This window comes from Halichoerus grypus, chromosome 3 (assembly GCF_964656455.1).
Source record: "Halichoerus grypus chromosome 3, mHalGry1.hap1.1, whole genome shotgun sequence".
NCBI classification, from domain to species: Eukaryota; Metazoa; Chordata; class Mammalia; order Carnivora; family Phocidae; genus Halichoerus; species Halichoerus grypus.
Window position 1 is genome coordinate 36732853 of NC_135714.1, and position 27590 is coordinate 36760442.

The following is a 27590-nucleotide window of genomic DNA, read 5'->3' on the forward strand; positions in this document are numbered from 1 at the left end:
AAAATTTTAGCCCTGAACTTTTCTTCCAAGCTCCATTTATAAAATCCTGTTAGATACTGAGTATCTAAGTTTCACATTCTAATAAACATCAATTACCTTCTCCAATATACCCAAGCTACAAAATATGAAGTTATCCTGGACTCTACCCTCTCTCTACATCAAATGAACCCTGTTAATTCTATCTCCAAAATATCCACCAATTACTCTTTCATCTCTATTCTCTGCCAGTTACTCATTCAGGCCCCTACTGTGTCTCACCTAGAGTATAAAAATAGGAGCCTCTCATCTCTCTTTCTGTCCCATTTCTCTGTCATCACTTCATCTGCTTTCCACTTCCATCTATTTACACACCGTTGTTAGAGTAGGCTTCCTAAACAAAAACCTAGTGTGTTGTTTCCTTGCCTATGGTGCAATAGCTTCTGCACAGGATAATGGTGAAATGCTAACTAGCAAGACCCTATTTAAAGTTCTTCACAAACTTGACTGAAATTGATTTTTCCATATATAACTCCTTCCCTCAAGAACCTTTTCTCCTTCTTTCCTCAAGAACCTTCTATTTTGTGATATAAAAATATTTATAAAGCCCTAATTTGAAAATATATGAAACTCTGAAAATAATCACAGATTTTAAACACTGACTTTAAAAATGAATTTCAAGCTGTATTTTCCACTGGAGACACATGGTGGCAGTATTTTAGCTGCTTACCAGCAGTATTGGAGGTCCTTTGTTAACATCCTGTGGATATGCTTATAAATTTGTGCATGGGCTTGTGAGGACTACTGTAATGTTATTTAAACATTATTAATAGTATGCTAGTGTTAAAATGCTCCACATAACTTTGAAACAAATTTACAGGTGCTAAAATTATTTCTGTATTATGTTTTTATTATTCACTTTGTTATGGGCTAAATTATGTCCCCCCCCAAATTCATATGTTGATATCCTAACCCCAATATACTTCAGAATATGATTGTATTTGAAGATAAGGTCTTTAAAGAGGTAATTAAGTTAGAAAGAGGTTTTTAGTGTAAGCCCAACTCTAAAATGACTCATGTGCTTATAAGAGGAGATTAAGGACACAAACAAGTACAGAGGGAAGACCATGACATATTAGCCAAGGAGAGAGGCCTCAGGAGAAAGTAACCCTGCTGACTCACACCTTGATCTTGGACTTCCAGACTCCAGAACTGTGAGAAAATAAATTTCTGTTGTTTAAGCCATCCAGTCTGTGGTACTTTTTTTATGGCAGTCCTAGCACACTAATAAGCCCTTCAAATGTTTTAAAATATACATACGCTATACATAAATATGATAGTTATGGATTGATATAATATGTAAGGATGTAATCTCCCTATTATAGTTATTCATAGGGGGAAATGATTCTTTTTTTGTGATATGAACTCTTCAGAAATCCTTGCCTCAAGTAAAATGTCACTGTCCCAAATCTTGCCCATGTCCCTCTACTGACCATTAACTCAATAGGAAGTATGTTTTTACTCATCTACCCTTGCTCAGCAGACTTTAATGGAATGGTTAAGGGTGCAGACTCTGGAGCCAGACTGCCTGGGCTCACAGCCCACTTCATCGCTAACTGTGTAACTGTGGGCAGTTACGTAAAAAGCCACACTTTTCTCAGATGTCTGTATAGAAACAGTCACAAGAGTACCTGCATTAGAGGTCTCTGTAAGGATTAAACAAGTTGATAGATAGAAAGTGTGTAGAGTGATACTGGGAACATAGTAAGCGCAATTACGCTGTCCCTAATTCCTCTGCTTGGTTAGGCTCTAGTTATCTCTTTGAGAAAAACTTTTTATCCTTCAAGGCCCAGAGGAAAATATACCTCCACTTTGAAACTTTAGTGACTCAACCTCTCCTTTCTTCCCAGATTGAAAACTAAATAAACTTGTGTTGTTAAAGATATTGCAGAGCTTTGGTTTCAAATACAGATTTTTCCATTTACCTATTATGTAATTTCAGACAACTTGCTTCATTTCTTTGAGTTCCCATGTCGAGTATAGTACCTGACTTAGGAATGCTCAGTGATTACTTTTCTAATGAATACATATTTCATCTGTGGGTTTGGGAATGTAGCATCAATTACGTAAGATACAGCAGTGTTCCCGAAGGGTGGGACTAATAAAGTACCAAGATGATTTTAGCTGAGACAAGTATGGCATCAAGAATACTCAATCATACAGAGAAAATTCTCCTTTCTTTTTTTTCTCTAAGATTTTATTTATTTATTTGAGAGAGAGAGAGAGAGAGCACACAAGCCAGGTGCAGAGGGAGAGGGAGAAGCAGGCTCCCTGCCTAGCAAGGAGCCCAACCACCTGGGGCTGGATCCCAGGACCCCGGGATCATGACCTGAGCGGAAGGCAGGTGCTTAACGGACTAGGCGCCCCAAGAAAATTCTCCTTTCAATTTTATTTCAATACTGCTAATTAGGTCAAGGAGAAAAATCTTTGTTTAGTGTTATGTTTTAAAATTTTTCTCTAATGTCTGCTAACCTACATTTGTATGTTCTTGGCTTTTGTTTGTTTTGAGAGAGAGCATGCGGTGCAAGCAAGAGTCCCAAGTTAGGGGAGAGGGCCAGGGTCAGATGGAGACAGAGAATCCTAAACAGGCTACAAGCCTGATATCTGACTGGATCACACCACCCCAGATTATGACCCCAGGGGAGATCATGAGTCAGTTGCTCAACTGACTGAGCACCCAGGAGTCCTGCTAATCTACGTGTTTAATCAAGAGATTCAAAGCCTTTCCCAGGTGAGACCTTAGCATTGAATCACATTTTTAAAAATTAATTACACTTATTATTACTGTTTTATTTTATGACAGGTCACAATGCTTTTCAATGTATGGTAATGATACAAATTTTTTCTTTTAAAATAAATTAAGTATAAAAGGTAATTTGATTTAAGGAAAAAATTTTAAGTATATAATAGCAGTATATATAGTCAAATCAAGAAGACTAATATTCAAATTATCGCAGTTTGCAACTGATTCATATGAACTGCCATGAATTATTGTGTTCATTGTGATTCAAGGTAGCTGTTAAGTTTATTCTCTAACAAAGCTGGTAGCAATTAGTGCTGTATCAAGTACTGTTCTGATTTATAGTAGTCGAAGAACGAAGTAGAACTAATACAACGGTGAACTCAACACAGCTGTTGTCTCATTCCTCTGCACAAACTTCAGATATTCCAGAAAAGCCCAAGAGAGATAGTGGGAGACAGACGCTGGATGTGCTACATAGGTCTCATGATCTCTTATCATTAGCACCTACATTACTTAACCAGGGATCTGCCCTCTGCAAGGTCAATATTTGTTGAAATCAAACTTGAAGATGATGGGAGACTTCTGGGAGTTCAGGGTGTAACTTTTCCACCTTCCGTTCTGGTCCAAACTGTCCTAGGATACATTATTGGAATTAATTTTACCGCCTGTTTCCTTACAGATGCACTAAAATATCAGCCATATCAGAAACAACGCGGGGGGGAGTTTATTTCGACTTTCAAATTTTAAAATAGTTGCTATATTATTTTGCTATTTGGTAGGAGAAGCTAAACCACAACGCAGCTTTGGGGCACAACTAACACTACCGGAGCGCTCGCCCTCACGTGACTTCCTTACAGTCTCGCGTGGAGGCGCGCTGACGTCATCCTGTCGTGCTACGTGCGGACGCCGACGAGCGGCGCTGCGTCTCGGTTGCCGCGCCGGGGTCGCTAGTTGGGCCGCACTGGCCACGGTACTTTTTCTTCTCCTGCTGCGTAAAGCTGGTTGGGTGTTTTTCTCCGGCTCTTAGCAGCGGGCTCCTTGTGGAAAATCGCGCCGCAGGCTATGACGCCGAGCTGTCTCGAGATCTTCTCCTGACGCTTCCGTAGCGCGGAGGGATGTGGACTCCTGTGGGTCGGGGCAGGTGGCACGGTCGCGCGCTCACGGTGTGGGCCACCGCCGCTGCACATCGGGGCGTCCTGGAGCCTCGCCGCACGCCGAGCCGTGGGGCTGCTGCCAAGTCCAGGACTCTGGACAGGCTCTACAGCTCTGCCGACCGCAAGGTGACCGCCGTTAGTCTCTGATTAACCGTGTTTTAAAACTTGGGAGGGCCTTCCTTGCGACAATGGAAGCGTGAAGGACTTCCTAGACTACCTGTGAATGCAGGTTGAGATTCTGTGAGGGAGGTAGAGCTAAGAGCGCGCCTTGCTCTCGGGTTTTTGAATCCTCCACAGCTCATCAATGTGACCTTGGGCAAGTCACTTCTCGAGTTTACTAGTTTGTAATGTCAGTAACTAATTTATTTGATTATGCGAGGCACTGATGCAGGGACCTTGCGTGCATTTAATTTTCTTAAAAACCTGCTGAAGAGGCCACTAGTGTAACCTCCGTTTTCCTGCAACTTATTAGCTCTGTGGCCTGGGGAAGCTCCTTGAACTTTCCGTAACTGTTTTCTTCATTTGCTAAATGAGATAAGAATAAAAGAATGGCTCTTCATGAGTATTGTACTGTGTAAGGCATAGAACTTTTTAGTCCAGTATCTATAATGTAAGAAGTGCTGGGTATGCTTTAGCTTCTGTTTATTATTTTACGTGATCCGAAGCAAACTTGTTTTCTTAGTCTTTGTTCTTGTGGTGGAGAAGGTGAGGAATTCAGCAACTTTTTAAAAATACACTCTTTGTTTGCTAGGAAGAGATACAGTTTAGGCAGAAAAGTAGAGTAATTGAATGCAAGTTATGAGTACCTGGAAAAAATAAGACAAGTATGATAACTGCCCTCTTCTAAATTGTGGAGTGTAAAATGGATTTATGTTGCAATTCAAAGTTCTTAAAAGTGGTGCAGTCCTATATATCTTTTTAATTGAATGGCAATTGAAAGGGTGGTGTGGGAAATCCACTGGGCAAACAAATCAGGTTTAGTTTTTTTCTCAATTTCTTTCAGATAGAAGTTGCACCTTCATCGTCTTCATTTATAAAAAGAAAATGTAAAGCTCATGAGTATTGTGTATTTCATTGTAATTTTACTTTTTAAATGCTGATTATGGAATGGATTTGCTTGGAAAAATAAAATGTTTAGAGTACAAAAAAACTGACATTCAATTTGAATAACCATTTTTAGCAATTTGCAATGAGTCTTCATAAAACATTAAAGAAGATGAATACAATTAAAAATCAGGAGTTACATTTTAAAATATTTTTAAATTTTAAGTGATGAGGTTTTTTGTTTTTTTTAGTTTTTTTGCTGATGTTATCTTTTTTTTTTCCTCTCTCCAAAGAAGTTGCCACATAACCTAATTGCATCTAAATTAAACTTTTGAAGATTCTGTTAGGAGCACAGATTTTTAAATAGATTTGACTGCTGACTAAATGTGTGATGGGGGAAAGAATTTCCTTTTTATTCTTAAAACTTTTCTGTAGCTTTTTTGCCTCAAGCAGTTTTATTAGACCGGGTGCTCTAAGGCTGTTCAGGAGTTCTAGGTACCTTGTGTTCTTCATTCATGAAAATAAATTCATTTCCTTATTGGCCCTCTAAGTGGTGGAAATACTTATAAGGGACTCTTCTTTAGCTAAGTTGTTACCTTGACAGTGACACTGATGTATTTGATGAGTGCTGTTGTAATCAGTTGCTTGTAATTAGAGTTTAGCCATGCATCTTTTTATTTCATAGGAATAATATAAATGTTATAAATGAAAGTATTCAAACTAAAGGAATAATCTTTGAATTAGTATACTTTTTTCATATGCAAAGTGTATACTCATAAATGTTTTATTTTTCTTCCGTTTCTAGGAAAAAATTGACATGTCTAGATTCTCTGTTGAAAATATTAGAAATTTCAGTATCATTGCACATGTGGATCATGGCAAAAGTACTTTAGCTGACAGGCTCCTGGAACTAACAGGTATTTTCATTTTATGTTATATAGTTAATTGATGGCCATGAGTAATTAATCATCATTTTTACTGTGCTTTTTAAAATTTTGGTTTTAATTTTATATGCAGTATAGTGTCTTTTTAAAAGCCCATCGAAATACTAATATTTCTTCTTATAGGCACAATTGATAAAACAAAAAATAATAAGCAGGTTCTTGATAAATTGCAAGTGGAACGAGAAAGAGGAATCACTGTTAAAGCCCAGACAGCATCTCTTTTCTATAATTATGAAGGAAAGCAGTACCTTTTAAATCTCATTGATACACCGGTAAGTTTAATATTTTGTCTCTCTTGTTAAGTCAGCCTTGTATTAATAGTGCACACAAATCCTTGTTCAGTTTTTGAACTGAACATTAAACACTTTGCTTTTTGTTTTCTCAGTGTTCTTATGTTTGAGTAAATCATTTCACAAGTATAGGCCAAAAAAGAAATGTATTAACTTTTTATCAAGGGGAGTCACTAGATTTGCCATAATGCCCCTCCCTAAAAAAATTACAGCTGACTTTAGAAGTAACAATATTTTTTGTTTCTCAGGGCCATGTTGATTTTAGTTATGAAGTATCCAGGTCACTCTCTGCTTGCCAGGGTGTTTTACTTGTGGTTGATGCAAACGAGGTAGGTACTTTTAATTTTATGTGGTATGACATGCTCTTTGGTTGTTTCAAGAGGTTTTCCTTAAAATATATTTTGGAAATAGAATTTTTGTGTTTGAAAATAATAAGATTTATTGTATTACTTAAGCCAAAGCATATGATTTGGTCCTGTTAATTTGAATTTTATTGCACTAAAGCAGTCTGTGAAATTGACTAGTTCATATTTTAAACACTTTAAGCTGATCAGAAGAATGAAGGGATTGTTGAAGTATATTATACATTCATCCTACCAAAACCTCCATTTTTAGCAGTTCTTAGTTTGGGGTTTTAATATTAATTTTTAGCAGAACTTGAAAATGAATCTACTTTGGAGGTCATTTGGGTGATTTTAAGGTAATAATTTAGGAAGTGTTAGGTTTAAAGAAACATGTCAATAACATTACCAGGTTCTTGTGTGGTACAAAGATAACCATAAAAAAAATACTCATTGATGATGTAAGACCTATGATGTCCTATTAAAGTAAAGCTTTTGATATAATTCGGTTTCTCACAAACTTTTCATTCAAAACCCAAAATAATTTTTGTGTTAAACCTTCCTTGTTCCTGTCAGGGAAAGTCAGTGTCTACCTTATATACATAGTACAGGGTTCTATAAACCACATCACATTACTGTGTCCTTTAGTAGGCTTTCATGACCTTGAGGGTTCATGTTTCACCTTTTTGTCTCCAGTAATGTTTCCCAAAATGAAAGGAATTTTCACAAGGAATTATCCAGATTCATGGAAGTATAGATACCATACTTTATACCTCTGCTTTTGGTGAAGATGTATGGAATGGTCTTAAATTATAAGTTTTGTGATAGATGGTAGAATGGTCATATCAGTATCTTATGCCTTGATATTTCTAGGGTATTCAAGCCCAAACTGTAGCAAACTTCTTTCTTGCCTTTGAAGCACAGCTGTCGGTAATTCCAGTTATAAACAAGGTAATTCTAATGGGACAAGAGTGTCCAGTATTTTACTTTCTAAAAGTGGATTTGGTGTTTGAGTATTAAGTATACTATTTTTTATATGAAGAGTCTTCAACTATATATTAAATATATTGGTAGGATTTATTTCTTTGAATTGCATGTGATAGAATTGCAACTCAAACTCCTGTGTCCTTACAAGTAGTTAGAAGACAGTCTGCCTGAATTGACATGGAGTGATTGAAGGCTATTTCTGTACGAAAGGAGTATGTGCAGGGCAGCCAAAAAAATAGTTTATCACACTAACACATATATTGGAAAAGAAAAAGCACTTAGGACTTTGGGGAAAACAATGTAACACATGAAACATAACAGTTAAGTGCTAAGCTGAGCACTGTTGATAAACCATAACTTTTATATTTTGAAATTAATAAAGAATCTTAATTTAAAAATCTGCATTATGGGGCATCTAGGGGGCTCAGTCGGTTAAGTGTGTGATTCTTGATTTCAGCCCAAGTCTTAAACTCAGGGTTGTGAGTTCAAGTCCTACGTTGGGCTCTGCTGGACATGGAGCCTACTTAAAAAAAAAAACAGGGGCGCCTGGGTGGCTCAGTAGTTAAGTGTCTGCCTTTGGCTCAGGTCATGATCCCAGGGTCCTGGGATCGAGCCCCGCATCGGGCTCCCTGCTCAGTGAGGATCCTGCTTCTCCCTCTTCCACTCCCCCTGCTTGTGTTCCCTCTTTCGCTGTGTCTCTCTCTTTCAAATAAATAAATAAAATCTTAAAAAAACAAAACAAAACACTGCATTGCATTCAGTTGAATTTTTTATATAATGGAGTTAAGTTTAAGAGAGGCAAAGTTGCCTATGGTAAGACAGTTTGTTGTCATAAGTTACATCTAACTTACAAAATCAGTTTACATGGTGTTGGTTGATAAATTGTTATTGAACTCTTATGCCTTGAATTGCCAGCTGTCTACATTTTTTGCATGCTCTGCTCTGCCTGCTCTCTGTTTTTCAGTGGCCATACTAGTTAAAATTATATTGCCTATATCTAGATTATTTTAACACTTTTGAAAAGAAAAATAGAGGTATTAGTTATTATAGGTATGCTTTTAACTGTCTCTGAATGCTATTAATATGTAATACATTTTATGTTTACTGTGTTAAGACATAATTTTTTTTCTTAAGATAGATCTGAAGAATGCTGATCCTGCAAGGGTTGAAAAGCAAATTGAAAAAGTGTTTGATATTCCAAGTGATGAATGTATTAAGGTAAAATACCCTTTTTCTTAAAGACATAGTTATACTTGAAAAAATCTCATGGGGCGCCTGGGTGGCTCAGATGGTTAAGCATCTGCCTTCAGCTCAGGTCATGATCCCAGGGTCCTGGGATCGAGCCCCACGTCCGGCTCCTGGCTCAGCAGGGAGCCTGCTTCTCCCTCTTCCTCTGCCTCTCCCGCTGCTCATGCTCTCTCTCTGTATCTCTGTGTCTCGAATGAATAAATAAAAAAATCTTTAAAAAAAAAAAAACTCAGGTATTGGCCTAAGTGAAATTTCATAGTATTTGATAGCCCATTGGTATATAAAGCTTTCATAGTTTTGCAAAGTTCTTTTTACTGATACTTCATTTGATCTTCACCAAAAATCCTTGTTACACAGTTAGGAGAGCTAGGAATTATTCTTGTGATCCAGTTGAAAAAACTAAGGAACAAAGGTTTTATCACTTTCTCAAGATTCAAAGGTATTGAAAATTATTCTAAGTTAAAGGATTTTAAATTAAGTGAGGAAAATAAACTGGTCAGGTTGCCTCATAGAGAATTCATTAGAAAACAATAATCGATAAGGGGAAACCAGCTTCCAGGAATAGCTCAGGTGCTGTGAAGGTGGCTAAGTATGTGATTGTGATGGTGGAGAAGTGGGCAAACTTAATGTATATTTGTAGATAGGAGAGATTTGCTGGTGGGTTACATGTAAGGAAGTGAAAGAAAGGGAAGAATCAGGTAGCTTTGGGTTTAAGCAAGTAGTTGATACTAGACGTTAATATCGATATGAGGAGGAGCTGGAGAGGAAATGATACAGGAGAAAAGAAAAAGCTTTGCTTTGGACGTAGTGGGTTTGAAATGTCTATTAGACCTCCAAGTAGGGATATTGTGTAAATCTACAATTCAGGCATTCATGGAGAGAATTGGGGTCAGAGATAGATACGTAGGAGTTTTTAACATCTATGTGGTATTGAGGCCTTGTAAACGAATATGGTTTCCTAGGGAGAAGTGTAGAAAAAAGGTCCTAGAAGCCAAACTACATTATTGTAAATTTGAGGGCGTTATGAGTAAGAACTTGAGAAGGATTAGAATAGCATTCAGAATAGAAAGTGTGGAAGGATTGAGTCTTCAGAGAAGGGGGAATAATTCTCAAATTGTAATGAAAGACCGCAAAATGGTTGTGAGTATAGATACAGATAGATTTGTTTATTTTGGATAAGGGAGTTTGTGGTATTTTCTGTTTCCTTAAACGAAATAACAGGCAAAGTCATCAACCAAGAGTGAATTGGCCAGAGGGAAAAACGTGTAGATTGAAAAGGAAGGTGGTGTGAAACACCTTAATGAGTGGTAATGTGAATTTACTACGGGACGCATCCTGGGAAGTTAGGAAGTTTAACTGCACATTGAGATGTGTGGTCATGAATTCACAAGAAGCCAGCCAGACCAGTTACTTGATTTTTCTCCAGTAATGTTAAGCCCTTTGTATTATAGGCATAGAAAAGACACATTGTTGGGGCACCTGGGTGGCTCAGTCAGTTAAGTGTTTTACTTTGGCTCAGGTCATGACCTCAGGGTCTTGGGATCCAGCCCTGTGTTGGGCTCCATACTCTGCAGGGAGTCTGCTTCTCCTTCTCCCTCTGTCCCTCCCCCCTGCTTGGGGTAACTCAGTCGCTCTCTCTCAAATTAATACAATCTTAAAAAAAAGACAAGACACATTGTTGGAAGCAGTCACATTGGAGTTTTACTGAACTTATGATAGGGAGAGAATAGATAGTGGTTGAACTGTGATTGTAAATAGTGGACCCTGGAGTCTCAGCTGGGAAAGGAGGGGGCTGGGGGCTAATGGGTGGTGAAAAAAGGTAGTCCATTCAGTGGTTTAGAGATGGGAACTTGATGGATCATTGCAAAGAAGGTACTGGCGTCTAGAGCAGTGGTTCTCATTAGGGGGTAGTTTTGTCCCCTGGGAAACATTTGGCAATATCTGGAGATGATTTTTGTTGTCGTACTGGGGAGTGGGTGCTCCTGTCATCTGGTGGGTAGATGACATTCCATAGATTCTCATAGATTCTACAGTGCACAGAACAACCCTTAAAACAATTATCAGCTCAAACTGTCCTTAATGCTGACTTGAGAAACTGATCTAGAGAGAGTTTAAAGGTTAAGAGGTGGTTTTTAGGAAATGGGTTTTAAAATCAAGATTTCAAGAGGCAGTCCAGTTACTAGTGATGACAAGGTGAGTCATACCTGTGGTTTTTGAGTCTTCAAGCTCATTCTCTCAGTGGGAGAACCATAGTAGTAATATGCCTTGTAACTATATGTGTGTCATCCACATATATTGTTTATTCTCTTTACACAACAATCTTGAGATTTAGAAAAAATATAAATGATCATTTATTAGATGAGGAACTTGAAGCTCAAATATGTATTGGTCAGAGTCATACAGTCCAAACAGAATTGTAACTGTTACTCAGATTTTTTTAAACTCTTAGACCACTGCTCTTTCAGTACCATAATCAGAATGCTTTTGTAATTTGATCCAAGAACCATAGACTCACCTAATTGTAATGGAAGGACATTTGTCAGTATAGTATATGCTTTGTGCTTCCTTTTATTACTTTCTTCAAATTAATAACTGTTAGAATTCTTTCTTTTTTCTGATTATAAAGCTCAGTCACCTGGATTGAAAAGTAGTCTTTAAATATTTATTTTTTTAATACATATTTTTTTAGATTTCTGCTAAACTTGGAACTAACGTTGAAAGAGTTCTTCAGGCAGTCATTGAAAGAATACCACCGTAAGTATTTTGCTATTTTTATGCTGTTTGTTTATCTTTAATAGTACAAAGGCTGTCAGTCTAATCTGTAATTTTAGATTAGACCATTCTTGTGGTGAGTGAAAATACATTATTTATTTTTATTGATACATAGAAGTCAAGCACAGTATAGGGGAAAAAAAAGCAAACAAGGGTGATTGGGTTCTCTTCCTAATAATCATTGTAATAAAGAGACTTGAATAAATTAGCAGTTATTGTGTTTTAATACTGAATAAATATATTTCATCAGTTTCATAAATCTTAAAATATTTATTTATTTTAAAGATTTTATTTATTTATTTGACAGAGAGAGAGACAGCGAGAGAGGGAACACAAGCAGGGGGAGTGGGAGAGGGAGAAGCAGGCCTCCCGCTGAGCAGGGAGCCCAGTGCGGGGCTTGATCCCAGGACCCTGAGATCATGACCCGAGCTGAAGGCAGACGCTTAACGACTGAGCCACCCAGGCGTCCTTAAAACAGTCATTTAAAACTCAAGGTTGAAATAAAACTAATATAAAAATAGGCATTGTACTTGAGGAACATCTTTTTATTTTGGCTCTCACTTGGGTGACTTTCTCAGGTACTAGAATAAATTAAGCATAATACTTGATTTTAAAATAGGCATTTTATTAAGATTTTAATTTATTATGTGTATATTTTCTTTTTACTTATTTTTAATAGTCCCAAAGTGCATCGCAAAAATCCCCTGAAAGCTTTGGTATTTGATTCCACATTTGACCAATATAGGGGTGTGATAGCCAATGTAGCATTATTTGATGGAGTGGTTTCCAAAGGAGATAAAATTATATCTGCACATACTAAAAAGACGTATGAAGTTAATGAAGTAGGAGTTCTGAATCCTAATGAGCAGCCAACACATAAACTGTAAGTAATCTGCAATAGCAATTAAAATATATTTATATGTGTTTCGATCTCTGCCTTTCTCAGCTTGGTATGCTTAGAACGATCCCAATTTGGTAACTCAGAAAAAAACCCAAACTGATTATTTAATGCAACTAAATAGTAAATGCTCTTGCAAGAGGACTCTCATGTGTGAAGGACAGTATAAATTTGATATATTTTTATTCCTTTTGACTAGTCGTAACAAATTTTATGATCTGGTGCACATTGGGTCCTATATTGATGTATTTGATGAGACAGTGAAAGAGAGGGTTCTCTCACCCATATCCAAATCATAGTGGGTATCAATTTTGATATTTAATTTTTTTATAATTAGATTTTTCAACATAAAAGTAGTGAAGAAAATTTGGTAATTTTTTCCTTTCGTATGGAATTCACAGTAAAACTTTGATTAGAATCCACGACACATGGGGTTAGCAAGGTAGTGTGCATTAGAAAAACTGAATTTGAGTTCACTTACAAATACTTGAGTGCCTGCTCTATCAGTAGTACTCCAGGTACTGATGAGATAAATCATCTGGCACATACTTGGAGCATTCTAAGGTCTTTGTTTCCTCATCTGTAAAAATTAAGGTAGTAACTATATAGGTCACACTTGATAGTTTAATGTATGTCTAAAACCAGTACTATTTTGCTCATTGCATTTTTTATTTAATTGAGTCATAAAGTCTTTTAATTTTACTCAAATATTTCCAAAGTCTGTGTTCCATCATACAGTTCATACATTGACCATTACTGTATCTTCACTTAAGATTCTGATACCTTATCCTAAACGTAAATTAGTTTGTTATCATGTAGGAAATTTGCTTTAAAAAAAACAACAAAAACTAAGCTAAAACTCTGAAATCTTGGGATGTGCTCTTTTCCTACAAGAGGAACATCAGATTGGTGTCAGATTTGTTTAGAGTTCACATTTTTCTGCTTGGTTAAAAATTGATCTTTTTTTTTTTTTTTTTAAAGCACATTGGTGACACAACTCATTAATAAAATAGTGTTTTACACTACAAGAAGTTATTTTGTGTTTCTGCACTTAGTTTCACTATGTTTACATTATATTTTAGAAACTGTTGTTTAATGTGCAAAGGTGGGCAGAGTCATGAGGAAGGCCGTAGACTTGTTGTGTTGCAGAGGCCCTTGATAATGGACTGTAAGGCATGGTATGTTCTTTTGCTGACAGTTTAGCAGTGAGAATTGATATGTAGTACTTACTTTGAATTAGATGAGGTTTTGTTTGGAAAATGTAATCATTTCCGGGAAAGGTAGAGCTAATTGTTGAGTATGCACTTGAAACATTAAAGCAGTAAATATTTCCATATAATAATTTTATTTAGATATGCAGGACAGGTGGGCTATCTGATTGCTGGGATGAAAGATGTCACTGAAGCACAAATAGGAGATACATTATACTTACATAAACAACCAGTGGAGCCCTTGCCTGGGTTTAAATCAGCGAAACCAATGGTATTTGCAGGTGAGGAGCTCACAAATTCAAGGATGAGGGCCAATTTATTCTCTAAATTAGAAATATTCATTTTAAATAATAGCTAATTCCAGAATACTGTATTTCTTTTAGTTTTTTTATGTGCTATTTATGTATCAGTTAATTTCATATGTATAGTGAAACTTTATGTGGGAGATCATTTCCTACATTTTTATAGAACTTCTTAAAAACTATAAGCTCTTAAGAAACAAGCTCTCTGATATATAAAAGAACATAGTGATATAAATTTCCTTTTTGTTTCCCTAGAGAGTAGGTCATTGCATTTGGAATATTTTTCTAGTTAGGATGTTTTCATTACTAATTGTCAGTGGACATTTACTGACTGCCTTCCTGTTGGACTTTCTTTAATATTGTACAGTACTAGTGTAGACATGGCAGAGGATAGTGTTACCTCTTGTATGCATGACTTCACAACTTTTTACTACTGTGTGGTGTTACAGACATTTGGAAAAGGAAGGCCTGATTGAAGGTCGTCAAGTTACTCCGTGCTGGGTATCCTCCACTTGCTTTTCTCCCTTTGTATCTGTCACGGGGAAGTATGAAGTTTGTTTACCCCCACGTTTAGGCAAAGCCAATCATTGGAATTTTGGAGAACTTGAGAGATGAGGACTTGAGGTGTCAGATGAAAAAGAATCTGATGAATCAGTAATTGTATGGTTTTTGTTGGTGAATTGAGAAAAGCAAAATTTATCTTTGATTTTAATAGATTACCTGCCCTACAGAATTCAGTGTAGCTTTCATTTCTACTTCTGTTTTTCATCTACTAAGGGAGTTTCATTTGTGGTTGTGGGATGTCTTCAACTTTTGTTTCTTGAAATGATGTATTTTTCTAATAGGCCTGATTCCCATGGTTCTTTTTAATTTTTCTTATATTTTTGCAAAAGCATAAAAACACTTGGGTTGTGAATCCATTTGTAAATTCATTAAGGCTTTGAAACTTGCAAGGTACTTTGAAGCCAGTGTAACTTTAATACTCAGTTTCTTTAGCAAACCAATTATTGTGGTCAGTGAAATATAGGGAAGTAATTTAAAAGCTAAATGATTAATTTTGATCTTGGAAGCATTGTGTATTTAGTTTTTAGGCAGATTTTCACATGTGATAATTAGAAATCATTGTGTCCTCAGGAATGTACCCTGTAGACCAATCTGAATATAATAACCTGAAGAGTGCTGTAGAAAAACTGACTATAAATGATTCCAGTGTGACAGTTCATCGGGATAGTAGCCTTGCCTTAGGTGCTGGCTGGAGGTAAGATTCTTTTCCCTGTAGGATCAAATTTTTATTGAAAAGTGAAGTTTAAGTGGTTCATTGCTCCTGAACATTTCATTTCTGAAGATAAGTTCTTATTAAAGTGAACCAAAACAAACATCTGCCTATTTCACACTGTATTCATGTTCTATGGGTAAGCTTTATAGCAATTTTAAATAGAATTCCAATAGAATTTTTTTTTTTAAATTTTGAATCTTATTTAATGAAGTTTTGCTAGCATTTAATTATGATGTGAATTGCTTGAATGATTTTTTTTTTTTAATGAGTTTTGATTCTACCCATTCCCCACAAAGTAACACTGCATTCATCAAAGAAACCAGGGCCCATGAGACCATAAGCATTTTGGAGTTTGGCTTTTTCTCCCCCAGGTTGGGATTTCTTGGACTTTTGCATATGGAAGTTTTCAACCAGCGACTGGAGCAAGAATATAATGCTTCTGTAATTTTGACAACCCCAACTGTTCCATATAAAGCTGTTCTTTCGTCAGCAAAATTGATAAAGGTACTGTTGTGAACCAGCATACAAGGGAAAACGAAATAAGTGTATGTATGTATATGCAGAATGCAAGAGAAACTTTTTAGTACACCATTAGCTGACTAGCTATTACATGAAATATTTCCTGATTAGTAGCATTAAAAATTGAATTACTTTATGACTAATGATGGAGAAGCCACTTGAGAACTAATTTATGCAGTATTTTTCTTAACCTGATAGAAATCTATATATTGTCAATCTAGCCTGTTAACTGAGAACAAAATGTAGAATTAGTAATTAAAATGCTGTCTAAATCCAGTACAGAAATGAAGAATATAATTTTGGTCATAGGTAGTTTATCTTATGAAAGGTGAAGTATTCATCGCTACCTGGCTGTAGGAAATTTTAGATTTCAAGGTAGTGATAGAGACAGTAGTCCATCTAAATGGCAGTCTCTTCATTTTAAACAAATTTTAACTTTGGTGTCTGTAAATATTTTCCAACAAAATTAACTTAGGAAACTACTGATAATGCCTTATAAAGGGCAGATTAAAATGTGCTTTTACATCATCCTTTTTCTAAGTGGTACATGAGATGTGTTTAGTAGATGTTGATGAACAAGATATGTTACTTATTAAAAATTATTAAGTGGTTACAGTTGGGTGGTTTTTTTAAAATACAAAGCATGTTAAGGTAATGGTCTAAGTTTTAGGAATTCTTTTGTTTTTATTCAGCAAATGCAATTATACTAAATTCTAACATTTACTATAAATTAAAAGCAAATTTTAAAACACGGTAATTAAGACTTTTTTTAGCTGTTGGTGATTTTTCTTATTTTTAGGAATACAGAGAAAAGGAAATTACAATCATCAATCCTGCACAATTCCCTGATAAATCAAAAGTAACAGAATATTTGGAGCCAGTTATTTTGGGTACAATTATCACACCAGATGAATATACTGGAAAAGTAATGATGCTTTGCCAGGTATAAGTATAATACAATTTAATATAAAAGTTAATTTTAGTCCTAACAGTGGTTTCCAACTCAGGTTTTGAAAGATTTCTCTCTGTAGAGCACATTGAATTTGTAAGAAATTTTCATAAAGATCTACAACTGTGTGTGTGTATGTGTGTATACACACATACACACACGATAGAGATGTAGATATAGATACACTTTTAAAATAATTTTGACTTTAAGAAAAATAGAACCAGAATTTTGATCATCCGTGTTAATTTACTGAGTTGATATGTTAGCCCAAAGGAAAGAAATTTGATGCTTGTTTATATTGACTAGCTAAAAGAATAGTTCCTTTTAGCCTTCATAGTACTTGAAATTGAGGGTAGTTTGAAAGATTACTATAATACTTGAGACTTTTGACTAAAGGGTGGGTATTCCCCATTTTGCCTTAGTTTTTGCCACAATGTAATAAATGACTTAATCCACAAATCATAGTCCTCAACAAAACTATTTGAAGTACTCTGACATGGGGCACCTGGGTGGCTCAGTCGTTAAGCATCTGCCTTTGGCTCAGGTCATGATCCCAGGGTCCTGGGATCCAGCCCCACATCAGGCTCCATGTTCTACCTCTCCCACTCCCCCTGCCTGTGTTCCCTCTCTCGCTATATCTCTCTTTGTCAAATAAATAAAATCTTAAAAAAAAAGTACTCTGACATATATTGGAAAGAACTCTCAGATGATTACTAGTGGACTTGCATTTTAATTCTGTAATCACAAACTAGAAAACTTTGGTCACTTGCTTAATTTCTTTGGACCTAAGTTTGTTTGTAAAACAAGAAATTAGAACTTTGACATTATTTGTAGTTACATTTGGTTTATCATTAAATACTATATAATTTTAAAAATAAAATTGTTAGATAAAGACAGGATTAAAAGCTTTGGTAATAAATATAATTGAAATACGAAATAGTTCTCTCTGTATTATAAGTATTATTTGCAAATTTTTAGTAGACCATTAAATATTCCTTCATTTTGCCCTCTATTAGGATTTGTAAGGAAATTTTTAGGTTGGTAATTGACATCTTTCTATATTCATTGTAAATCATTTAAATAGGTTATCATTAAACACATTTTTCTTTTTTAGGCTCGAAGAGCAGTTCAGAAGAATATGATGTATATTGATCAAAATAGAGTTATGCTTAAATATCTCTTCCCTTTGAATGAAATTGTGGTGGATTTTTATGATTCTTTGAAATCCCTGTCTTCTGGATATGCTAGGTAAAAATTTAATGGGAAATTCAGATACCTGGATAACTTTTGAAATACTGACCGACATGAGTATACTAATACTCCACTTATTTAATAATCTGTGCTCTCTTGAAGATAGTGGAGAAGGATAGAAAGGCTTGAAGCAACCCTAAAAGTGTTAGAGAGTATTCATAATTTGCTTATGGAAGAATGAGTTCCTTCCATTCATCAAACTATTACCCTTCTTTTAATAAAAAAAAAAAAGTAGTGTCCTCTTCATGAAGGAGTATATTCCCCTGTCTGTTAAAAATTATACGTAATTTTAGGGGCGCCTGGGTAGCTCAGTCGTTAAGCGTCTGCCTTCGGCTCGGGTCATGATCCCAGGGTCCTGGGATTGAGCCCCGCATCGGGCTCCCTGCTCGGCGGGGAGTCTGCTTCTCCCTCTCCCTCTCCTCCTGCTTGTGTTCCCTCTCTCGCTGTGTCTCTCTCTGTCAAATAAATAAAAATCTTTAAAAAAAAAAAAAAATTATACGTAGTTTTAAGAAGCTACTGTGATCTTAGTGGTACATTGTATTTGTGTGTTTTGTAATCCTGGGAGCACCTGTATGTATTTGGAAAACAGAAGTACATATTTAGTCTAAAAAATGCCAGGTGTGCCCCTGTATCTGTGAACACTTTCGTAACTTGGTCTTCTCCAGAATAAGTGGTCCACATTATGAAAACCATTGTCTTGTCCCCAGGAGTGCATGGAGGAACAGCTTGATAGAAGTGAAGGAAGATTTAATACTAAGTAACAACTCCATGCATAGCATTTTGGGAGTATTTTCTGTTGGGGTAAATAACTGTAGATGCACTTAGTATCCTAAAATCTTATGTTATTGGATAGCATATATTGGAATATAAAGAAAATATAAAACATGCTGTGAAGTGGGGAAAATGAACATTCACATCTGTAAAATACACATGCACCTACATGCATGTGCAGGCATATTTAACATTAACATTCAAAGAAGAGTTCCAGTGTTCAAAAAACATGCTACAGTGACCTGGAAATTTAGCTTTATGAAATGAGCTTTAGAATGAAAGAGTCATAATTGATATAAAGGAGTGTTCTTTGTGTTTGTATTGAGAAGTTATTTTTTCTACTTTTTCACCCGATTTTTTTCTTCCGTGTCTTCTTTTAGACAAGAACTTAAGCAAATAAGTAGCATTGGGGTTTAAAGTAAAATGAATTGAGGCAGCATGTTGTTAAAAAAACAATTATTGTGGGGGCGCCTGGGTGGCTCAAGTCTGCCTTCGGCTCGGGTCATGATCCCAGGGTCTTGGGATTGAGCCCTGCATGGGGCTCCTAGCTCGGTGGGAAGCCTGCTTCTCTCCCTCTGCTGTCCCCCTGCTTGTGCACTCTCTCTCTCTCTCTGACAAATAAATAAAATCTTTAAACAAAAAAAAAATAAAAGAACAATTATTGTGGTTAAAAGAATGATTACTAAGCTAAGTGTTTATAAACGTTTTTAACAAAGTCTGTCATTTGTAGTTTGCATTTGGAAACCACTTTATGAGTTAAGTGGGCTTAAAATCTTTTGGTTTAGAAACTTAAACATACTTCAGATTAAATGAAAGAACATGTTTAATTTTGAACTATGTAAAAATAAAATAATGCCAGCTTCCAGAATTAAGGTGATTCTTATGTTCAAGATGGATCTTTTTTACATATATTCAGTTCCTAACAATAAAAATGCATCACAGTCTGTGATCTTCCTGCCCAGGCCATCGGCCTCTTGTGGACTGAGATAAGGAACAATTTCTCTTATGCCAGGTGGCAAGAATCTTCTGCAGCTGGGTCAGAAGAAGGATTCCTTTGTTATATGAAGACTGTAGTGAGGCTGCTTCTGATACTTAACTTGATGGAACTGTTTGTCCTTAAACCCCCAAGTAGCCTTTTGGAGTCCTGAAACTGTTTCCTGCATTTCAGGGGTACACTTGAATGAATAACTGTGTTTTGAATAGAGGTTAGGTTTCCATTTGGCTGTCTTGGAAACACAGACATTTGTTTAATGGTTTCTTTTGAAAAAATGAGTGGAGAAATTCTAAAATTTTGGAGCACTGAAGATTTTAAAGTTGTAAACAGGTGAAGTCTAGAGACTATGTCTAGATTTTATCTTTCTTTGTATTCTGCGTAGTACTTAAGATGGTATCTTTCATATAGTAAATGCTTAATGTTTCTTGAAGAAAGGATTTTAGCAAAACTAGGTAATAATATGGTTTTAAAGAGTATCAGTATCAATTTGTGACCTTCCCGGTAAAGGTTTAGAAACCAAATACTTGCAGCTCTAGGCATCAGTTTGTTTTAAAATTAAGACAGTTTAGGGGCACCTGGGTGGCTCAGTCATTAAGCATCTGCCTTCGGCTCAGGTCATGATCCCAGGGTCCTGGGATCGAGCCCCGCATCGGGCTCCTTGTTCTGCGGGAAGCCTGCTTCTCCCTCTCCCACTCCCCCTGCTTGTGTTCCCTCTCTCACTGTGTCTCTCTCTGTCAAATAAATAAATAAATAAATAAAAAATTAAGACAGTTTAGGACTGTACATGTTCTTATCCATAATTGAAAAGACATGTAAGCATAATTAAAGTTTTCTTTCTCCTTAGACTTCAGTTTTGAGAGTTAAACCTGTTTTGATTAGCATTGTAAGCTTTGACCATATTGTTTAATAGTGATAGCTGACGCTAACCAAGTGCTTTTATGTGCTAAGCTAGGCTCTGTTCTAAACACTGTTTTTGTATTAGGTACTGTTTCAGTGCTTTAGACGTATTAACTTATTTCATCCTCAAAAAAGCCCCGTGAAGTTTCAAACCGAAGAGGAGTATATGAAATCCAAAAGTCTTGTTGATAGTGACTCTTTATCAGTGCCGTAGCATTTATTTAACTGGTAATAGAAAGCTAAACAGAAACCCAAACTTAATGAATCCCTGAGAATGACCCGTTCATATATACTGTTGTCGACAGCCAGCCAGCTCTTGGGAGGAAACTTGGGGAAGAAGGTGACATTTGCCTTCAGTGTCCCATTTTCCTAGACTGGCTTACCAGTTTGTTCTCCTTTCCCCTGTAAAGCATGTGCCCCTTGCTTTTGCCTTTCGTTTCATAAATGTAAAAAGATGAGGGAGTTTGTTCCTCACTGTGGTCATCTACATCCGTTTATGTGAAATGTGTATTTAATATTTTGATAGAAAGTTAGATCTTTGGGTGGGGTGTATGGGGATGGGTAGAAAAAAGATGCTTTGCAAAGAAAAATCATACAGTCTCTTGGGAAGTATGTTTATCTATCACTTGGATGTTTTTCCTTGTTAGTTTTGATTATGAAGATGCAGGCTACCAGACTGCAGAACTTGTAAAAATGGATATTCTACTGAATGGAAATCTTGTAGAGGAGCTGGTAACTATTGTACACAAGTAAGTTGACTAGAAACTAATCATATAATGTGAAAGTAACCACTTTTGACATGTTTTTATTTAATTATTGATTGCTTATTTTTATTTGATAGCTACATTTTGAAAACTTAAAAGTAATTCAATTTCCTTGTACTAGGTTTTCCTTCCATTCTTTTTCCATGCTTCTCTTTTCAAACTGTTAAATATGAAAGAACAGAATTAAAATAGCCAAAAAGAATAGTGTCATGGAAAGAAATGTTTCCCTCACCAGGGTAAGACGAAGTAGAAGAAATGGTTGTAAACTTTATGATAGATTTAAAATTGAGAACAAAAAGGTTTTTATATTCATAAAAAATTTATAATAATGAAAAATGAAATATCCTACATGTTCAGCAAATAGATTGATAAAAATAATGTAGCACCTATTTAATAATCCTGTTAAGCTATTAAAACTTCACTGTGAAGTAATCCTAAGTGACATAAAAATGCCTATTAAATAAAAGAGTTGACATATATACACTATGATTCAAACTAAAATACCAAACATATGCGGAAAAATAACGGGAGGATGTATGTTTAACATAGACATTCTAAAATGTTTAACATTGGTTTTCTATGGTTGAAGGGAAGGGCATCAAGAATGGTTTTTATGTATGTTTTTCTACATTTCCTGTAATGGTCATAATGTTATTTTTGCAATCAGAAGTCATATGATTCATAGTAAGGGATGTTTATGACAAATGATTTCCATTTGAACCTCCTTGAGAAATCACCTTTACATTGATTATGTATATGGACTAGAAAGGTACTTTAAATATTCATATTTAGGATATGTAAATAGTTGCATTTTCTCTCTCAGAGACAAAGCACACTCTGTTGGCAAAGCCATGTGTGAACGTCTTAAGGATTCTCTTCCTAGGCAGCTGTTCGAGATAGCAATTCAAGCTGCTATTGGAAGCAAAATCATTGCAAGAGAAACGTGAGTTGAAATTCATTTTTGTTCTCTGTTTTAGAAATGATAAATGGTTAGAAATGATAGGACTAGAACTGTATTATGAAATAATATTGAAAAATTTAACTTCACATTGGCCTAAGCTTTATTCCTACTTGTAGAAACACTAATCTGATTTTTAATTCCACTTAATTGATAACTGTTACAGTGATTTACTTAACACTGAGTGTTATTATTTTTAATAATATAATGGGCATGGGTTTGAGGAATTGCTTTATTTCCATTGATTTTACTGAATGATTACTGAATTTCCTGGGTAAGGTATAATTTATAAGCTAATAGCAACTGAAACTTTTTAAGAAGTCTTGAGGAAAAAAAAAAAGTTTTGGAGATACTCTTCCAAAAGACAAAACTAAATTACGATTTTTACTTGAAGCATTTAATATCACTTCTCAGATCTAGCCAAATTAGAAATCAGAGATGACAGACAGGAATGCTGTTATGTTGAGCTTTGCATTGTAGATTGATTATGTAATCTATAGTAGACATGGAAGATAGGCTAATTTATGTAGGAAACTGGTCTTTTTTATGAGAGATATGATCAGAACATGGAATAAGCTGCTCTACTAGGTAACAGTAAATGCAGGAAGTAGCATGTAGCATATTTCCTTGACTCCTGGAAAATCAGAAGTATCCCCTACCTGGAAATTGCTATTCAGTTGTAGTTTAAACCCAAACCTACATGTATTAGTAGTGGTGAAATTACAACCAACATTTTTACATAGTCTTGGGACAAATTTTATATCAGTATTTGCAGGGAATTTCATTTCCTAACACAATTTTGCTTTAGTTAATTGTTTTGAGTTTCATGAGTACCCAGAGATTAGCAGAGTAGAGTTGATAACCAGGGAACATCCTGGAAAGTACAATTTTAAAATAGCGTATAAGTCTAACATAATTGTGTTGAGGTTAGAAGATACCTTAGAGAAAAAAAAAAAAAAGATTTTTATATCTTCTTAAGGAATACATATAAATGGAACTTTTTTCAAATTTCTTCCAGATTTCTTAGAAACACTATAGAAATAGATTAGTTTGTATCTGCTTGGGTGGATATATTAAAATTATTTAGTTTGCCCTGAAAAGGGGTTTATAAAAGTAATATATTTTTTATATTCCTAGTTATTCTTAACCCACATGTGGTAGAGTTAGTAATGTGATGATAACTATTTTTAAATTTTTTGGAAATAGTAGTGGTAAGAACAGTTCTAGGTTGAGCCAGAAATGACCTTGTATAATTCTTATAATTAAGGTTATACTTACTCTTGAATTTGGCCTAATCAAGACTACCCACAAGCCTTGACCTTTTTTATTCTTAATAAAATTTATGTTGATGTTCATGTTGAATCCATTTTCTATTTTATGTCAAATACATAAAAATAGATAAGAGCATTTGACCTATCTATTTGTTTATGGCAGTTTTACTTAGGTATAACATGATTATTTAAATCTTGAAAGGAGATTGTTTTTGAAAATAAAATTCTTTTTTAAAGAGTATATTGAAATTACATAATTTTTATATAAAATTTCCTCTTTTACAGTGTGAAAGCTTATAGGAAAAACGTTTTGGCAAAATGTGTACGTATCTGCCTGTATTCTACTTTTTATTAATATATCTGTTTTCATGAGTGTAAAATCAGAGGGGGGTATATATTGCTTTCCATTGTTTTTACAATAACCATTTCATCTCCAGTTTTCTTTTTAAATAGGTAAATCTCAGCTTGACTGTTAATATATTCATTTTGATAACATTCTTATTTTTCCATCTTATTTATAAAAATTTCCTTATATGAAGTACTACCCAATAAATTATTTTTGTAATAGTTATGATCAGGATAACATGTTTTATTGATCTAATTTATAAGGAGAAATTTTGAAGACAATGACTGTGTCTTACAGCGGGAAGAGTATGGCAATTTGAAATCCACCTCTCCTACATTGCTTTGCCATTTGTGGTCTCTTCTATTAAATTTTTTTTTTTTTTTTAAAGATTTCATTTATTTGACAGCGAGAGACACAGCAAGAGAGGGAACACAAGCAGGGGGAGTGGGAGAGGGAGAAGCAGGCTTCCCGCTGAGCAGGGAGCCTGATGCGGGGCTCGATCCCAGGACCCTGGGATCATGACCTGAGCCAAAGGCAGACGCTTAACGACTGAGCCATCAGGCGCCCCCCCCTCCCTTGTATTAAAATTTCTTAACTCAGTTATGAGAAGTAAATGGTGAATGCTTTTTCTAAATCCTTAGTGTCAGGACTGGCACACTTATGACTATATGAATTTATTAGATGGCTATATGATCCAGAATTTTAAGACTTGAATCAGTAAGAGAATTGATAATTCTTCTTGACATGCATAATATAATATTGGGTTTCCTTGGTAATCTTCATCTCCATCCAAAAAATAAAGCCTTTATCGTTCTTCGAAGATGTTAAATTATGATCTGCTGTGAAGGTGATTAGAAAGGTAACTTTGCAGATGTCTACCTCATGGGTAATAATTGTAAGGTTATAACTGTATTGATGTCTGTATGCAATTGTATGATTTTCTGTGGAGTGATTTGGACTTCCAATTTTTAAAAATATTTTTCAGTATGGTGGTGATATTACCCGAAAAATGAAACTTTTGAAGAGACAAGCAGAAGGAAAGAAAAAACTGAGGAAAATTGGCAACATTGAAGTTCCAAAAGATGCTTTTATAAAAGTTCTAAGAACACAACCTGATAAGTAATTGGTGGAAAAAAATACAATGAATTTTCATAAATTAAAACTTGTGTATCTTTTAATTTTTCATAGCAATTTATATGTTGACAACAGATTTAAAATTATTAAAATTTGCTTGTTACTTTCAGGGTTTTTAGGTTTAAATAACCTATTAGCTCTTTGAAAAGTAAGTAGTGGGCAGGTAAGAGCCTTAGATTCTGAAGCCATATTGTCTGGTTTCAGATTTCTGTTCTACCACTCACTAGCAAGGTAAATTATTACTTAACCTCTCTGTTTACTCTTTAGTGAAGTCAGGATTATACTGTTATTTACCTCCATAGGTTGTTGTGAAGATTGTATCAGATAGTATGTTTAAAATACTCAGAAGAGTGTATGACACAGTACTGCTTAGTGAATCTTAACTATTTTGTTTTCAGGCATATTTTTTCTTACACTAAAAGGCCCCATACTTTAGATTCTGTCCAGTTCAAGTTTAAGCTAAAGTATTTTCAAAATCACCTAAGTATCAATTTGTTGTTAGCTGGAGACATTTAGATTTATAGGAGTCAGTTATCAAAGTCAAACAGCATTCTAGCTGGACATGTGCTGTCTAGTTTTTGTTAAAATTTTTATGTTTGAAACAGTTTAATACACATCTAAATTAAAGTAAGGGTAGGGGCTGTCTTAATCTTGATAATTAAGATGCATTTGGTGCAGACCGATAGGTGTTTGGTATTAGCAGCTGTTATTAATGGCAGTTTAATAATTATTGTCTAGATTTCATAGTTGAGGAGACAGAGCTTTAGTTAAGTAACTTACTTGAGGTCACACAGCCAGTAAATGGCCATCATGCTGTTCTTACCTCCATTCACCCAGTTAGTGAAAAAACCAGAGGGCAGATTGTATTACAATAAGATACTTTAGCCATTGAATTTTGTCCTCTGCCTTGAATGAACTGAATGAGGTAAACGTCTTGTAGCGATAAGACTATTGATATATTTTATACTAAGGTTATTACATTATGAGGTAATTCTAACTGTAAGATAGTGGGATTTACATAAAATTGTGTATGGAGGTTAATTAGCCTGTGATTTCGTCCTGCTTATATAATCTGCTCATATATCTTCCCTATCCCCTCCAGCTGTAATAGAACAGATGAAATATGAAATTCCATAACAATATTTGTATTTTGTATAGTATATTTGAAACTAGAAGAGCATTTACATGTAATTGCTAAGACAAAATGTTCTGTTCTACCATTATTGTCAGGAGAAAGTTACAAGTTGGTACCTGGCATGAAGTATGCAGCATGTGTCTACTATTTAATATTTATGCTGTATTAGTATGTGTATAATTTGGACACATTTAGTTCTCCTTTAACCTCTGACTTTAGGAAGCAGTTTTACTTGTAGTGATAAAAGTATTTTTCAAATTTTGTAGTATAAGCTTAAGTTCGCTCCCCTGACCACTCTCCCAAACAGATGACTTTCATGATAATATAGAGTTGTGTGCCTTCTAAGCATATTCCCCAGAGGACCTTAACAGTATTGAGATTTTTGCAAACATTACAATAATTTAAATATGAGTATTAGAATAGCCACCATTTATTGAGTATAATATATGACAGCCATTGAGCTGAGCTCCGTCGGCATTGCTTCGTTCAGTCTCTACAACAGTCGAGGTACAAGTACTGTTACCATCTTACAGGGCAAGCAGCTCAGACTAACACTTGCCGGTGTCCGTTATTGACAGAGCTGGGATACAAACAGTGGTTTCTACTAGTTCTTAGCTACCATGCTTTACTGCCTTGTGGAAATCTGATAGGCTTCTTAGTTCTTTAACAGCAGCTTAGCCTCTGAGCTAGGGAGCTAGTGGCCAGAAATCTGTTTGCTGAGGAGCTTGTGTACATGGGCTTGACTCAGAATAGCCCCCTAACATCAAGGGCAGTGATGCAAAGATCTTCTAAGCTGTTTCAGCTGGCACATTTAAGCACAGAAATAACTAGAAATAACTAGTTGAATCATGCACCAAAACAGCGTTTTCACTATAATACTATGACTTTCTAAGATAGATAGGGTAGTTTGTAGTAATCAGTACTTTATTACCAGGTGTGTGACTGAAAGATGATACGACTTATTTAAAGACCATTTATAACACAAGGCAATTATAACTATGTTATTTGGGATTTAAGGAACCTATTTTATACTAACAGTTTTATTTATTTTTATTTGCTGTTTATTTTAAGGAACTTAATTATAAATACATTTCAGTCACATTTTAGTTAAGGTATGGAAGTAATGCTTCTCTGAGATGGGCTTATAAGATGCAAAATATGCTGAAGAAATGGGAGAATTTTTACTCCCCACTGAGTGACTAAGAAATTATAGGTAGAATTACTGCCTTTTAACTTAAATCTCTTAAGTGCCTGATGGCAACAAAAAGTAAATGCAGAATCAATACTACTAATAATGTTGGAATATCTCAGATGCATGTATTCAGTTTCACTTCTGGAAATAAAATTTAGATAAC

At 35.2% G+C, this 27590-nt stretch overlaps 1 protein-coding gene across 2 annotated transcripts; it reads left to right on the forward strand.

The window, feature by feature from the left end:
* Positions 1-3681: 3681 nt before the first annotated feature.
* Positions 3682-27589, forward strand: GUF1 (GTP binding elongation factor GUF1). 2 transcript variants are annotated; one of them, XM_036088938.2, is made up of 17 exons: positions 3682-4059; positions 5783-5894; positions 6045-6193; positions 6460-6540; positions 7426-7503; positions 8674-8757; positions 11477-11541; positions 12239-12442; positions 13810-13949; positions 15105-15228; positions 15618-15750; positions 16565-16708; positions 17829-17962; positions 21275-21376; positions 22215-22334; positions 23906-23942; positions 24952-27589. In XM_036088938.2, the coding sequence occupies exons 1-17, from the start codon at positions 3895-3897 to the stop codon at positions 25087-25089; spliced, it is 2010 nt and encodes a 669-aa protein (XP_035944831.2). In that variant the 5' UTR covers positions 3682-3894; the 3' UTR covers positions 25090-27589. The 2 variants fall into 2 exon arrangements, with proteins under 2 accessions (XP_035944831.2, XP_035944832.2); XM_036088939.2 differs by lacking the exon at positions 7426-7503.
* The last annotated feature ends 1 nt before the right edge of the window (position 27590 follows it).

Excerpts from the sequence above, each read along its gene's own strand:
- GUF1 (XM_036088938.2), top strand. The coding sequence starts at position 3,895 with ATGTGGACTCCTGTGGGTCGGGGCAGGTGGCACGGTCGCGCGCTCACG. Across the intron at positions 15,751-16,564 it reads CGTCAGCAAAATTGATAAAG|GAATACAGAGAAAAGGAAAT; the intron begins GTACTGTTGTGA and ends TCTTATTTTTAG. Across the intron at positions 23,943-24,951 it reads AAAACGTTTTGGCAAAATGT|TATGGTGGTGATATTACCCG; the intron begins GTACGTATCTGC and ends AATATTTTTCAG.